The sequence below is a fragment of the Lepidochelys kempii genome, chromosome 1 (assembly GCF_965140265.1).
Source record: "Lepidochelys kempii isolate rLepKem1 chromosome 1, rLepKem1.hap2, whole genome shotgun sequence".
Lineage (NCBI taxonomy): Eukaryota > Metazoa > Chordata > Testudines > Cheloniidae > Lepidochelys > Lepidochelys kempii.
In genome coordinates, this window is record NC_133256.1 from 158,892,151 (window position 1) to 158,906,654 (window position 14,504).

The 14,504-nt window shown below is 40.7% G+C and overlaps 1 protein-coding gene across 1 annotated transcript in view; it reads left to right on the plus strand.

The window, feature by feature from the left end:
* DSCAM (DS cell adhesion molecule) overlaps positions 1 to 14,504 on the plus strand; it is a 632,908-nt gene that overhangs the window by 479,625 nt on the left and 138,779 nt on the right. Inside the window, exons 12-14 of the mRNA XM_073360366.1 lie at positions 1,164 to 1,360; positions 5,702 to 5,798; positions 7,301 to 7,429. Coding sequence (XP_073216467.1) covers positions 1,164 to 1,360; positions 5,702 to 5,798; positions 7,301 to 7,429 — 423 coding nt within the window. The remainder of the gene's footprint in view (positions 1 to 1,163; positions 1,361 to 5,701; positions 5,799 to 7,300; positions 7,430 to 14,504) is intronic.

Genomic DNA, 14,504 nt, shown 5'->3' on the forward strand with positions numbered 1-14,504 from the left:
CTGCTGCTCCTTTCTTGTGATCAGGCTACTGTCAAAATTTAGGAGTCTCCTAAATGTCAGTTATCTTCTGGCTCACGAGAACAGAACAAGCAGTGCAGAGAGACAGTGCAGGGCAGCAACCACAAACTAACCGAGCACCCCTGTGTGCTTGTTGTTGGTGAGTCACTCAGCTGTGGTTCGCTTTACTGCATCACCCAGTGTCAAAGGAAGGCAGAGATTTCAGGGTCTGATTTTCTTGAAATGATATTTTGAGAAGAGGTTCAGTTTTGGATTTGTCAGTTCTGAGCCTGTCTTTTTTAGGAACCGTGAGGGGAGGACATGCAGTAAAAGATTTCTAAGCACTACAAATAATTACATCTATGCCATAATGTAGATTTTGAAATGAAACTTGAAAATTGCATTTTCTTTATACAGATTGTGACAAAAATAAGATTTTACAGCTTTTTTATTCTTCTTAGCCCCATAGAGCCAACACAGCAGACAATTAGTGTGAATAGACTGAAAACTGACTACTCAATATGGTAGGAGAAAATCAGGATAGATTTAGCATCAGCTTTATATCTAAACATGTGCAGTACATATGATAATTATATACTCTGCCTACATAGATCATAAGTTCCTCTGTGTAGCCATCTGTCTCTTGTGTTTTTGTACAGCTCCTAGCTTAATGGGGCCCTGATCGCCATTTAATGCTGATGATAATGCAGAATATATTTATAAATAAATAGAAATATAAATGCATGTTCCATTGGTCTTCCTCAGTCATTTCTGCTGAATCTCAACATAGTAGCATGGCACTGAATGTAAAGTTCTTCCATCACATCTTTACAGGCCATGTCCCTGACTGCTTACGGCTCACAGTAATTTTCTGTATCGTTGCATATTTTAATTTATTAAAGATAAGGATGGACTCAAGCTTCAAATCTAGATTCCTAGCTCCTTAATGTGTAGGAAGAATTGTTTGGATCTCAGATGTTGGCTCAGGACCATCTTCAGTTAAAATATTATTTCTGATATTACATAAAAATGAAAATAAAACCATTGTCTAAGGATTTGTGCTAGCTAGTGACATATCAAGAGCATTGCTGAGCCTGAGACTCCAAGGCCAGACCTCAGTTAGAGTAGCTGTCTCACTGATGATCTGCCTTGTTTTTGATTTTTAGTTCCTGCTATGATCACTTCCTATCCAAACACCACTTTGGCAACACAGGGTCAAAAGAAGGAGATGAGCTGCACAGCACATGGAGAGAAACCCATCATAGTCCGCTGGGAGAAAGAGGATCGAATCATTAACCCTGAAATGTCCCGCTATCTTGTTTCCACCAAGGAAGTGGGTGATGAAGTCATCTCTACCCTGCAGGTACTAAAGCACAGTGACCGATGACCTGTTCATACATTCTAGAGCATTGCTTGCTTCTATTTTTTATGGCTGAGGACACCAGGCACAGCTGCCCCCCCCCCGCCAATCTAAAAATAATGATGCGCTTCTTGCTTATACTGCTTTTAGTCAGGAGAACTGAAGTCAGTGGAGTCATATTGGTACAAAACCAGTGTAAGAAGGAAGAGAATCGGGCCCTGTGTTTTTCAAGTGTCCTCTCTCCCTCTTCCCGTCTGGGCTTCTGGGTGGCACAAAGGCAGCCAGAGTAATAATCAGATAAAATGTCCATTAAAATATCCTAAACCAAGTGAGGTTAAAGGAAAAAGTGCCTCAGGGACATGAGAAGGACTTGCACTGTGTTTGTTAATATTCAGCAGATACTGGATATTGTAGCAAAAATCCTCCAGCCAGCTGGCAAGAAGTCATATTTCACAGCTTTGCTGTTACTTATGTGAAATACAGCTCTCTGGTGGTATCATAGCTATGAATCTTGCTTTATCTGTCAAATATAGACAGGGCTCAGTTAAGCGAGAAGAGGCTCAGTTGGAAAGGATATGGGAAGGAGGTGTACCACCTTAATGGCATTACGGCTTTGGGAGGCATAGTGTCGCATGGGCACTAGTGGGAGAAAGAGCAGAGGTAGCCCTTGCTAAACAAGTGAAGCTATCCTAGTAGGCTGGTGCCATGAGCCTGCCCTCACTCTGCTAGAAATGCACTCTGGATACAGTATTGTTTCTGGTGGTGCTAGCTTGCCCCTTCTTCCATTACGGCAGCCTGCAGCAAGGGACAAAGGGCTTCTTGCACCCTCTCCCCATCACAGCATCCAGCCTGGCACAGCCACAGTTTGGCCTGGAGTCTGTATTACCAGTACGTGTATAACACACTATCCAAGTCGCTGAGACCAGGTGATGAATCCTAATGTGGTTTTGTAATACGACCCTTCTTAGTGTTGAAATTGACATCAGGACTAAGGACATCAGCACAGGCTACATCTGATGCTGCTGTACTTTTTGGTCCAAATACCCTGTATTTAAAGATTTAGGTGGATGTCATGCCTAATGTAGCAATTGGGGCACCTTTCTTTGATCTTCTTTTGCTTTTAAGTATTGTTTCCAGTGCAATTTGTCACCAGGAATCCCTCCAGGCTCTAGAGCCCTGGAAGCACCGGTGTCTCCCCTTGTCCCCCACCTCTGCTTGGGAAGGTCACCAACAAGGCTGTTTCCCCCTCACTTCTCTCTGGGCAGCAGGGCTAAGCAACACTTCACTTTTCTGCAGCTCATCTGTTGAGCCGCTACCGTCTTCTGTCTTGGGATGGATGGAAAGATGTAGTGGAGGAGGGACTGACAACATCTGCAAAGGGAGGGATAAAAGGAAGTGGAAGGTCTTTGGGAAGAAAATTATTTGGAACAGCAGATGGGAAGGATTAAGAAAAGACAAGGTCAGGTGAATTAAACAGTGAGTTTTATTTAAAACTCATCAATAAACATAAGTTACTAACCCGCCCATCTATGTTTTTGCATGTATATTTAGTAATATACTAAAAAAAAAAAAAACCCACAGATTTTTCAAAAAACCTTCCAAAGAATACAATGCAAAACATTCTGCATAATTTGGCAAAATTCTTGTTCATTTCCAGTACTGCTTTTCAGTTACATAAAAAAAAAACAATAAGAGATGTTTTATATCAAACTCAAGGAAATAACTCTAGCTCTGTGATGATGTTAAGCTATACTCACACAGTCAAATATAGCTCTTTCTTCACTAGCTGGAAGATGTTTTGAAGAATATCCAGTAAAGCTCCTGTTCTACTCTTGTTGAAGTCAATGTGAGTTTTGTCATTGACTTCAGCGAGAGAGGATAAGGTCCTAAGTGGGTGTGTGCATGTACATATGCAATGAATAATATGTATTACATACAAATAAATCTATTGTGCAAATAGATACATTAGCATGGGTCCTTGCATCCACAACCATCTTGCTGATTTTAGTATGATTCCATCTGGGTGCATATGATAGCACTTCTGTGTGCAAGATTGGGGCATTAATCCCTTTCTTGTTTAGCAAATTGTTCATGAAATAATATGGTAGTGATATATATATAGAGAGAGAGCGCTATATATATAAATGCACAAAAAAAGTTACAAGAATATTATTAAGGTTGAAAAGTCAAGCTCTCAAAAGTTAAGAAATGTCAGAATTAAGGTTGCCCATGCAACCTTAATTTGTCCCCCTCATAGTCTTTAATTATATGATCACAGAATGTTTTTTCCACAGGAAACCCTACCTCATTCAGTACACCGGATGGACAGTGCTCACTTAATGAACAGCTATTGAATATATAGATATATATTTTATTTTAATTGTTCTGTGTTGGCCCCAGGCCGTATTTACTGCACACTATTCAAACCCTATTCTGAATATAAAACTATTCATTTCTTCATAGGATTCTCTATGGCACTCCTAATTATACTGAGTGCTTCTCAAACATTAATTAATCTATCTTCACAGACAGCCTGGTGAGGTGAAGTGGAGGTATTATCCCCATTTTACAGATAGGGAACTGAGGCACAGAGAGATTATGATCAAATGTTTCCACAAATTTTGGGTGTCCATTTTAAGACTCCTACAACTTGATTTTTCAGAGTATGTAACATTATATAGCACTTTATATGTTAAAAGCACAGCTCCCATTGATTTCAGTTGCAACTATGAGTGTTCAGTACTTCTGCAAATCAGATCCAAGGGTCTCAAATCAGGCACCCAGAAAATGAGAAAAACACAATTAGTAACCATCTGTGAAAAGTCTGGTTTAAGTGATTTGCTGAGTATCACATAAGAACTCTGGGACAGGGATAGAATCCAGTTCTCCAGGGCAGCATTCAGCTGCTTTAACCATGAGACCATCCTTTCGCTTCCCACAATTCCCTTCCCTCTCTATGTTAGAATCACACAGTTTCCTTCTCCACACTGCCTGGATCGCCAGCAGGGGAGTTATTGAGAGCACAGGAGAGACAGGTTCCTTTCTCTCAGTTCCTTTGCTTGGCCCCACCCTGGCCTGGAGCAGCTGGGAGCAGCCATTACAGGGAAACTCCAGCTTCTACAATATAGCCCTGGGCTGGAAGGCACATGTTCAGCCACTCTGTGAGTATGGCTCATGCAGAATCTGGTCAGCTCTAGGAGAAGAGAGGATGCAGCATGCTCAGTAAATTTGTGTGATGGCTCATGTGCAGTCCTGTCACATGTACGATTTGTGAGGGGACGATGCATGAGCAGTCTAGTCAGCACTTCGAGCTGGGAGAGGTTTGAACATGCTCAGTTAGGAGGCAATCTGTGGAGATGTTAGCTGCTGAAGTCAGGGCTCTCTATTGTGCATTTACAAACTGGGATTTTTAAAGTCTTATAACTTGGCTACATTTGGGTGGATTTTCAAGGGCATGAAAAAAAGGCACATCCCTGATAGTCACCCTCTTGCCAAATTTCAGGTCCCTGTTCCAAAGCATGGAGTTTGACCATTGTGACCGAAATTAAAAAACCAGTAGCCTGAGGCAGATACCTGGTATAAAAAAATCTCAGCCCAAATGATTGAAGTCTGGCAAAGTTATAAGCAACAGGGTCTTATAATGGGAAATGTTAAGCAAGCTTAATAATAGCTGGCTCTACCAGCTGCACCTATAATATATGTAAGTGTGTATATATATAATGTGTAGATATCATTATTATGGTGCTTATATCCAGAGTTTCATGCAATAATTTGTGACACCATACATTAAATTGCATTTATTATGCATTCTTGACCACCTCACCCGCACTCTGCCCACAAATCCATCTCCACTAGGATTACTTCCAGATATTAAGTTGCTTCAAACATCTGCCATTTTCCTTTTTAAAAAAACAACCTGCTAAAGAAAAGTTTCTTTCATGCTTCCAAAGTAAAAAATTAAAGTGATCTTAGGTGCAGAATAGGGAATATTGAGCCCTGGATCAGCAAAAAATTGAAGATCTGACCCCATGTAACCCAACAGAGCTAAAAAAGGGTTTTACCACTGGAAAGGGGAAATGCCCAGCTTTCTAGTAGATTTAGCTTTTGCTTCTAGTCTTGATAGATACCAGCTTTTTGGACCTTACACTCATGCCATTAATATTTATTCTGCATAGTTACATGTGTGTTTGTATATTCCATGTATATACACACATACAATATCAGTGTACTACTGCAAAGAGAAAGTTTGTATCATTTCCCCACCATGTATCTGAAAGATGCTTACATTTGTTTGTTTTCTGTACATATTGTTGAATCAATTGCTTCTTTTCAATCCACCTCTAGATTTTGCCAACTGTGCGTGAAGATTCTGGCTTCTTTTCCTGCCACGCTATCAATTCTTACGGGGAGGACCGTGGAATAATTCAGCTCACTGTGCAAGGTAGGAAGAGGACAACATAAGGAAAAAAACACAACTATTGTAGTACAGTAAGTGTATGCCATGCTCAGAAATCTGTTTTGGGGGGAGGTGGTAGTCCCTAATTAAACATATTCCTAATTGTCAGAGAAATTAGAAGATGCATCAGAATCTTAAACTCGTATTTTCTAGCACCATAGAATCAATCACAATGAAGCTTAAACTCCAGAGTCTTTGTAGAAATGTACAGATGAGTAAAGGGAGTATTTCTTATATGCACTAGTTGACAATCTTGTCAGGCATAAAAATCCATCTAGCACATGTGCTGTAGGGGCGGTATACTTGAGGGTTGGTTTATTTATTTTTTAAATCAAGAAAATGGTTTAAACTCAGGGAAATAAAGCAAAAGCAATTTGATGTGATTTTTTTTTCAGGAGAAATGTTAAACCTACTATATATTTAGAAACAAAATATTTCAAGTTTAATCAGTCAAAATAAATTTTAATATATTTGTGCAACTCAGGCTCCAGTAGCCTGTATCGCCTGGGGCTGGGTTCTCCCTCCTGTGGGGAGTTCAGTTGGGCAGACAGCAGCAGGTTGTGGAGTGGTTTAAGGTGATGGTATTTTAGATGCAGAGCAGAGGCAGTACTCAGCCACTGGCCGCTGCTGGTTTGCCACATGACACTAGCTCATGTGCTTTTATGCCTTGGAGCATAACATTTCTAGTACTTGCAACAAATTTTTCTCCCAACCTTTGGTTCCCTGTGACTACAGGTTCCACAGCATGTCTGAACCAGCCCTGTCAAGAAATTCAGGAGGAAACTGGGAGCCAGGTTCTCATTTGCCTAAGGGTCCTTTATACTGCTCTGGCAGTGTAAAGGGATCTTAAAGTGGGCATAAGCTATATCTATATAGATATAGATATATAGATATGCCATATAAGTGGGAATAAGCTATATATAGATATATATATGCCATAAGCTGTATATATATATGCCACATTGTGTAACAGCATGAAATGGGCTTAATGTAAATGAGAATCAGGCCCTCGGTTTTGAACCCTTCTTTTATTAATTTATATTCAAAGGGTTGGGATTCTTATTCCCCCCGACCCCTGTCAGTTTAGCCCTAAAAGTACTGTCCTTATGTATATACCATCACATACATTCAAAATGTAGAAGTACCAATGCAGTGTGACAGTTATAGCCAGAACCTCCCCTGGCATGAATACTGCAAATGGGAGTGGAATTTAAGCAATACTACAAAATGTTGCATCTATGCAGGTGTACCGTTAGTTAGTAATCCAAGACAAATTCAGTCGCTCTTATTTTGAAAAGTGACTTTTCCTTCCTCCATAGAATGTTCTTCAATACGTGGTTAAATGGGTATAGATATTAATGAGGGAGCAGAGAAAATGGCATGAGATCATCCTGTTAACAGACCACATTAGAGCCATGCTCATTATTATACCTTATGCTTCGTACCGGCGTTCTTTTGACTAAAGCAGAGTCTGTCTGTTAACTCAGAGCCACCAGATCCTCCTGAAATAGAAATCCGAGAGGTGAGAGCACGTAGCATTGCCCTCAGATGGACCATGGGATTTGATGGAAATAGCCCAATCACAGGCTACGATATTGAATGCAAGAACAAGTCTGGTAAGAGATAGTCTTCATTTGCAAGTGATCCATTTCTTATAACTTGTTTTTATTCCTTCATTATTTTGTTTTTACTGTAAACAGTTAATCATAAATCAAAACATCTTGATGGAAATTCTTCCTTAACAGTCTGTTTATTTCTCTACAGTGAGCTTTGTCTTTTGCCATTTCACTGTTTTTGATTTCTTATATTATGACCATTTTGTTTATATTTGGATGGTTGCTCTTCCCTTTTTTTTAATTGGGATATCCACAAACAACTGCATCAGATTTCCTGATGCTGCCTTAGCCATTCCAGCTTGTGACTTCCACAATGGATGCTGAATGGTAGTAGGCCACTATTATTACCTTTACCTCCTTCTTCACACACCCCCCCCCAGCCCTCACCCTGCTGCCCATTTTTCCCAGTGGGGTAATTTCCCTGAACAGTGACCTTTTATCTGGAGTGCTGAGTTACAGAAATTCTCTTCTGTTGTACGTAGGGTTGTGTGACGTTTCACCTTAACAGCAGGGTTAAGAGCCAAACTGCAGTCTTGGGAACGTACTAGGATCGACAAAGCAAGCTGTATAGTAGCTTGCTAAGCCACCAAGCTGAGTTTGCAGTAACCTCTGAAATGCTGCAAGGGACAGGCTAGTGGCACATATCTGCAGTACAACGTAAGCAGATGTATTTCTGCTAGGTCAGCATTCAGCCATATCAACATGCAGCTCATAAGTAAAGCTGACCCATCCGTCAGTATCACTACAGGTGTGCTAATTCGTATTCTTAAAGGGAAAATACAGAGACACAGTGACATTTTAAACTGGTAAATATATGAACTTTTGGATTAAATATCATAGCTCTGCCTCTGGGCTGAACTTCATTTGCTCTGTAACGTAAAAGCTGCATGTTGGCTTGAGTTTCAACTGTGTTTTTAGACAGTTGGCAGAAAGAGTTACCAGTCAAGTCATGACATCACTTTCATTTATGCTTTCTCACATGTAATATGTTGTTGCTGTGTGTTATGCTACTGTGGTTAATTTAGCGTTACAAACATGTAGGTGAAAGATGTGAGTCCATCTGTTTCACAAACATTTTATAAGCAACTTTGTAAGACATTACACACTCACAAATAAAGTCTTTCAAATTGTCCGGGGGAAAAGAAGGAAAATACCCTGTATAGGAATAGAAAATGCAAAAAAGATAAAGGATTATGGAGCAAAGCTGTAAGGGTCATTGGAGAATGGTGAGAACTGGGAGAAAATAAACATAACTCCTGGTTCAGGAAATCATCCCTATTCAGGAAAGAATTTAAACACAGGTTTGTCTTTAAGCACATGTTCAAGTTCCATTGAAGTCCATACAAGTTAAGGTTATGTTTAAAATTTAAGCCTATGTTTAAATACTCGCATATATCATGGCCCAAGAAAGGACTAGGAAGAAAGCAGAAAATTATGGATGAATGAGGTTCACCTTATTGATAAGTAAGCTTTAAAAGATATTAAACAGGGACATTGAATTTGTTTGTTTGTTTTGTGCTGCTTCTCATCTTGGTGTTTGTTGTACTCTGTCTACGGAAATTATCTGTGGACACAGTCTAATACAGGCATGGGCAACCTTTGGCAAGCGGCCCACCAGGGTAAGCCCCCTGGTGGGCCGCGCCGGTTTGTTTACCTGCCATGTCCGTAGGTTCGGCCCATCGCAGCTCCCACTGGCCGCAGTTTGCCGCTTCAAGTCAATGAGGGCTGCAGGAAGCGGTGCAGGCCGAGGGATGTGCTGGCCATCGCTTCCCGCAGCCCCCATTGGCCTGGAGCGGCAAACTGTGGCCAGTGGGAGCTGCGATCAACCGAACCTGCGGACACGGCAGGTAAACAAACCGGCCCGGCCCACCAGGGGACTTACCCTGGTGGGCCGCTTGCCAAACGTTGCCGATTCCTGGTCTAATAACTGATACATTTTGAATATATATGGTTACCGGTGCAAACATATTGCTGATGAAATTAATAATGAGAAAGTATTTGTATAACGTTATACTTTTAACTCTTTGAAACTGATAACTAATTATACAAATTATATTCCACTCTATGTCTTTAATATTTTGCATTTGATTGGTCTGTATTGTATTTTTCCTGTGCGTGGGGTTGTCACTGTCCTGGTTTTCCCTGGATTGTTTCTTTTTTTGAGGTGGCTGTCCCAGGAAATCTGTAAGGGTGCTCAGTACACACTGCCAGCTGCTCAGTTTTATGGCTTCAGGATCATCCTGGACATCCAAGTTTGAGTAGCACAGAGGTAGCAATCCTACCTGTGCATGGTCTTTGATATGCAAAAATAGCATAATATTAATATTACTATTGCTAGGTTAGGAAGTGGGAGTTAGGAGGATTCTGTTCCACAAAATAGAAGCAAATGTCATACTTGGTTGTATAAACTGCTCATAAATCACGGTTTTTTGTTTGTTTTTTAAGGAGAAATTAGATTATTTAAAAATTGAAATTATACCAGTGAGTATAGTTCCCTAAAGATTATGGGCCAGATTCTCAGTCTAGCATCCCTGGAAGCACAGCCCAGGATGTGCAGCTTAGCGGGTGATATGACTTTAAGTTATGTGTGCACTTCCATGTTTCTGGTTCTGGCTTTCCCTATCCACCTGTAATCCACTCCACCAACCCCGAAGAAGTGGAATTTAGAATGCCATCCCTCCCTGATGCACCCTCCTCCAATTCTGAGCCTACCTCTACACTGCTCAGGGAATCCCTTGCATCAGGATACTTCCTGCCTGGAGCCATCCAACTGCTTTCCTGCCTGGAGCCATCTAACTGTGCCCAGTTTTTGGCCATAAGTCTATAGAAAAATCATCAAGAAGGTAGAAAGGCAACAAAAAATATGAAAGCAGTGGTAAAGTTAACTTATGCAGAATGGCTGGGGAAAGCAATGCTGAAGAAAAAGAGAGTCAAGAATGGTTATTGCTGAATTTTTTCAGATGTTAAGAGAGACAGTGATCTTAGGAAGATAAGATCCTTGAACTAATATTAAACCCAGTGCTTGGTGTACACGTACGAAAGAAGGAAATAACAGGCTAGAAGATAATTTAGGCAAAACATTCACACAGCAGATGATAATCATCTGTAATACCCAGCAAGAATAAAAGTGAAAATAACCAGCATAGTTATGTTTAAAGAGAATTAGACACTTAAGAAATAACAATGCAGGTTACTGCTGGATATGCCAACTGACTACTTCGGTACCTAGGTCCGAGTGATTGAGTAGCGGTCAGAGTGGTGACTAGAAACCAGAAGGGGTGATTCTTTTCCCACCTATTCTGGAACTTCTGCTTCAAGTGAGAATTCGTGGAAAGACCTCAGGACACTACTCTCCAAGCTATGGCTTTATGGCCATACACATTACACCCAGCATGAATATGTGTACAATTGTTTTTTCTGATTATATTATACTTGAGTGTCTTATTTGCAAGTCTTAAAATGTGTGTCAGCCTAGAAATATCAGTTAATGAACAAAGCTCTACCTACAGTAAGTCTTAGGTGAATATTTAAAAAATTAATGGACAAGTCACTTGGGGGAAAAAGGCTAAAGTCATAAGTACAGTAGTTCCAGCAAACCCCCAATCAAACCAGCAAGTCTCTCACAACAGTTCCTAAACAGTGACCCAATGTCATCCCCCTTTCTCTTTCTCTGATACCAAACCCAACATAAGACCCTCCAGTGAGGGCTTCATTCCAACTCTTGAGTAAACCCACTTGTAAATGTTCTCAGAAAGCAACCAGATTTACTGCCACTTCCAGAATGACAGAAATGGCCACAAACCTTTGACAAGCATCCTGAGCTCATCTTCCATCACCCAAACCTACCCACTGCCCAAGTAAGAAGCATTTGTAGCTCTGAAGCTCCTGCAATTTTAAAAGAGTACTGATAAGTAATTAAACATGGGAAATCACAGAAGATAAGAAAATTCCGTTTGCATGACTTCCATGAGAATATGACTCAAATTCATTTTACATGAATGAATGAACTGTAGCAAAGGCAGGGGAGGATATGAGGGGCCCATTCAGGAGCATCATGGGAAGGAAGCATTCTGCAGATTAAAATGGCATGCAGTGTTTAGTAATCTATTTTTGAAATTATTGCCCAATCACACTGCATTACATTGTCATTAGTCCTTCTCACTCTCACCGTGATGTTTTTACTGTAGACTTGATCCTGTACAATGCAGGTGCTCAGTGTTGTGTTATAAGGTAAAGTGTGATGAGCAAGTCTGGGGAGCACAGGGCAATCTAGGACCGTATAAAGGCAATCTCTGGTTTGGGCGCATCATGATATGGGGCCTCCCATGGCCCCACCCATGCACCATGGCCCTTTCCCCATTTGAAATGGCAGTGGGCCCCTCTCCTGTCACAGAAAGGCAGAGCAACATAAGAATGGCTGTACTGGGTCAGACCAATGGTCCATCTAGCCCAGTATCTTGGTTTCTGACAGTGGCAGGTGCCAGATGCTTCTGAGGAAATGAACAGAACAGGACAAATATTGGGTGATCCACCCCATGTCATCCAGTCCCAACTTCTGGCAGTCAAAGGTTTAGGGCATCCCTGACCATCATGGCTATTAAGCACTGATGGGCCTATCCTCCATGAACTGGTCTAATTCTTTTTTAAACACAGCTATACTTTTGGCCTTTGCAACATCCCCTGGCAATGAGTTCCACAGGTTGACTGCATTTTGTGTGAAGAAATACTTCCTTATATTTGTGTTAAACCCATTGCCTATTAATTTCATTGAGTGACCCCCAATGGTTCTTGTGTTGTGTGAAAGGGTAAATAACACTTCCCTATTCACTTTCTCCACAACATTCATGATTTTATAGACATCATGAGGCTCCCATCTCTCCACCAGAAATGGCAGCAGGGCCCACACCCTCTCTTCAGGGATGGCAGAAAGGGGGGTTTCCCATACTTATTCCAACAACTGGGGTGTCACTGTTGGATCGGTGGGACTCTTATCCTCCTTCCACACACATAGTTCTCGAGAACAAAGGGTGGCGAGGAGTTGCAGGGCTCTCCAGAGGAGTTGGTCTTGGAATTAACACCTCATTGAGGTGAATGGGTAATTCATCCCTCTCTGAGCTGTGGTCTCAGTTTCCCTTCAGACTTAGGCAGACATTTCTGCATCCTTTATATGTCACATTTTCAAGCTTTTCTTTACAAAGAGGTGGGCCAGAAACTTTTTTTAAAATAAAAGTTGAGATTTTGATAGAATCACATGGCTTCAGGAACTAAGATTCCAGGCTTGGGCTGATATGCCTATCTGTGTCTTAACCCATCTATGGCCCAGGAATCTGACTGTAGTGAAATTACTGCTGTCTGGTCACCAAATTACTCCAGCCTTCTAACAGGAGAAGGAACAAGGGGTAGGAGACATGATGTAACCAGATGTCTCATCATGCGTGAGCTTATGTCTTCTCAAACATGTCCATTCTTTTCTATACCCTGCCTATTTTTGATGCTGCATCCTTGAAAGTTAGGGAGCAAGGTGCACAAAGGGAGGATTATGCCTAGTGCTTAGCCTTCCTCATGCCCATACATAGACTCAGCTCACACTTGCATTTAAGCACAACAACAGCTTGGCATTCATTCCTTCAGGCCGTGCATGGATTTGCAGAATCAAGGTCTTTGTCTGCAGCCTGACAAGAATAGCTTCAAGAAATCATACAGCTTTTAGCAAAGCGTGCCACAAATGTGTGCAGTTTTAAATAGTATCACTAGATGGCATCTCACACACAAAATAGAAATTCACAATGTTGGCTAAAATCTTATATATACAATCAGAAGTAAAGTACAATATAAAACATATTTAGCCTCGCTAGATTCTATAAATGGACCTTTGTGGGTCAATCATTATCTTAGGAATTCATGAAAAATACAACACAGAGCTATGGATTTTCATAAACACTTTCTGTCTAGGTGCATTTTATATAGCTCTGAGAATTGCCTGATTTTTTTTTTTAAATCTCTTTTTGAGGGGGAAAAATTAACTGAAATTTTATGCTTTCTTTTTGCTTCATTTCTGTATGGGTCTTACCTGTTCTGTATATTGTTTCTAAGTTAAAACCCTCTTAATACATCGATTTTAAAATGCTTTGGTATGGTATCAGGAAAGTAAAAGGAGCCATAAATCAATCACAGTTACCCCACTGGATGATTATTTTACTGCCTACACAGGAACACTCATTTTATTTCTATCATTTAGCAGCAGAATTTAAATCAACATTTATTTTTTGTTGCATCAGCTGGCAACAACAGTGGAGAGAAATTAAACAATTTCTTTCTTCTCTATGTGTCTCAAGCTGTTCTTATTTTTCCCCTAAGAAATTTATATCAAAATATACTCTAAAATCCATGTATTACCTACACTCTATCAATCTGGAACAAAATATATCTAGAAGTCTTGAAGATTCTGGTTTTCCATCTCCTCCCTTATCTTGGTATGTCATTATTTAACCTACAAAGAACGCAGGGGAGGTTTCAGGCTGGATTCTCTGATTTGAGTAACTTAATAGTTAAAAAAAAAACCCAGTAACATTGAAGGAAATCTTTTGAAAAATCATAATCAATTTTGTAAAATATTCAAACAAAAATTATCCTCTACCACAAAGGAAGTTTACTTAATCCTCCATACAAACTGGATCTTTTTAGTCCAGAACCGTTGACATAACAAACTGGGACAGAGACTGTCTTTCTCTATGTTTCTACAGTGCTAAGCACAATGGGGCACATACCTTTGTTGAAGTCCCTATGCACTGTTCTAACAACAACAACCATTGCTAAATATTTCAGGCCAGATTCTCTGCTGCCCTGAAATTCTGCGGAGTGCATCTGAGTTGTGGGATCATCAGGGAGCCAGTTGCAGCTCTCTGATTCTTTGCCCAGCCCCAGAGCAAATTAGTATAGCCCAATGGCTGCTCTTAAATGTATCAGCTGGCAATAGTCTCTGAAGGACCATCTGACAGAGAAAGAGAGCCAGAATACAGTGCATTCCAGCTATGCTTCCTTCTTGCCCTCCAGTGATAATGGCTGCAGGGAGGGT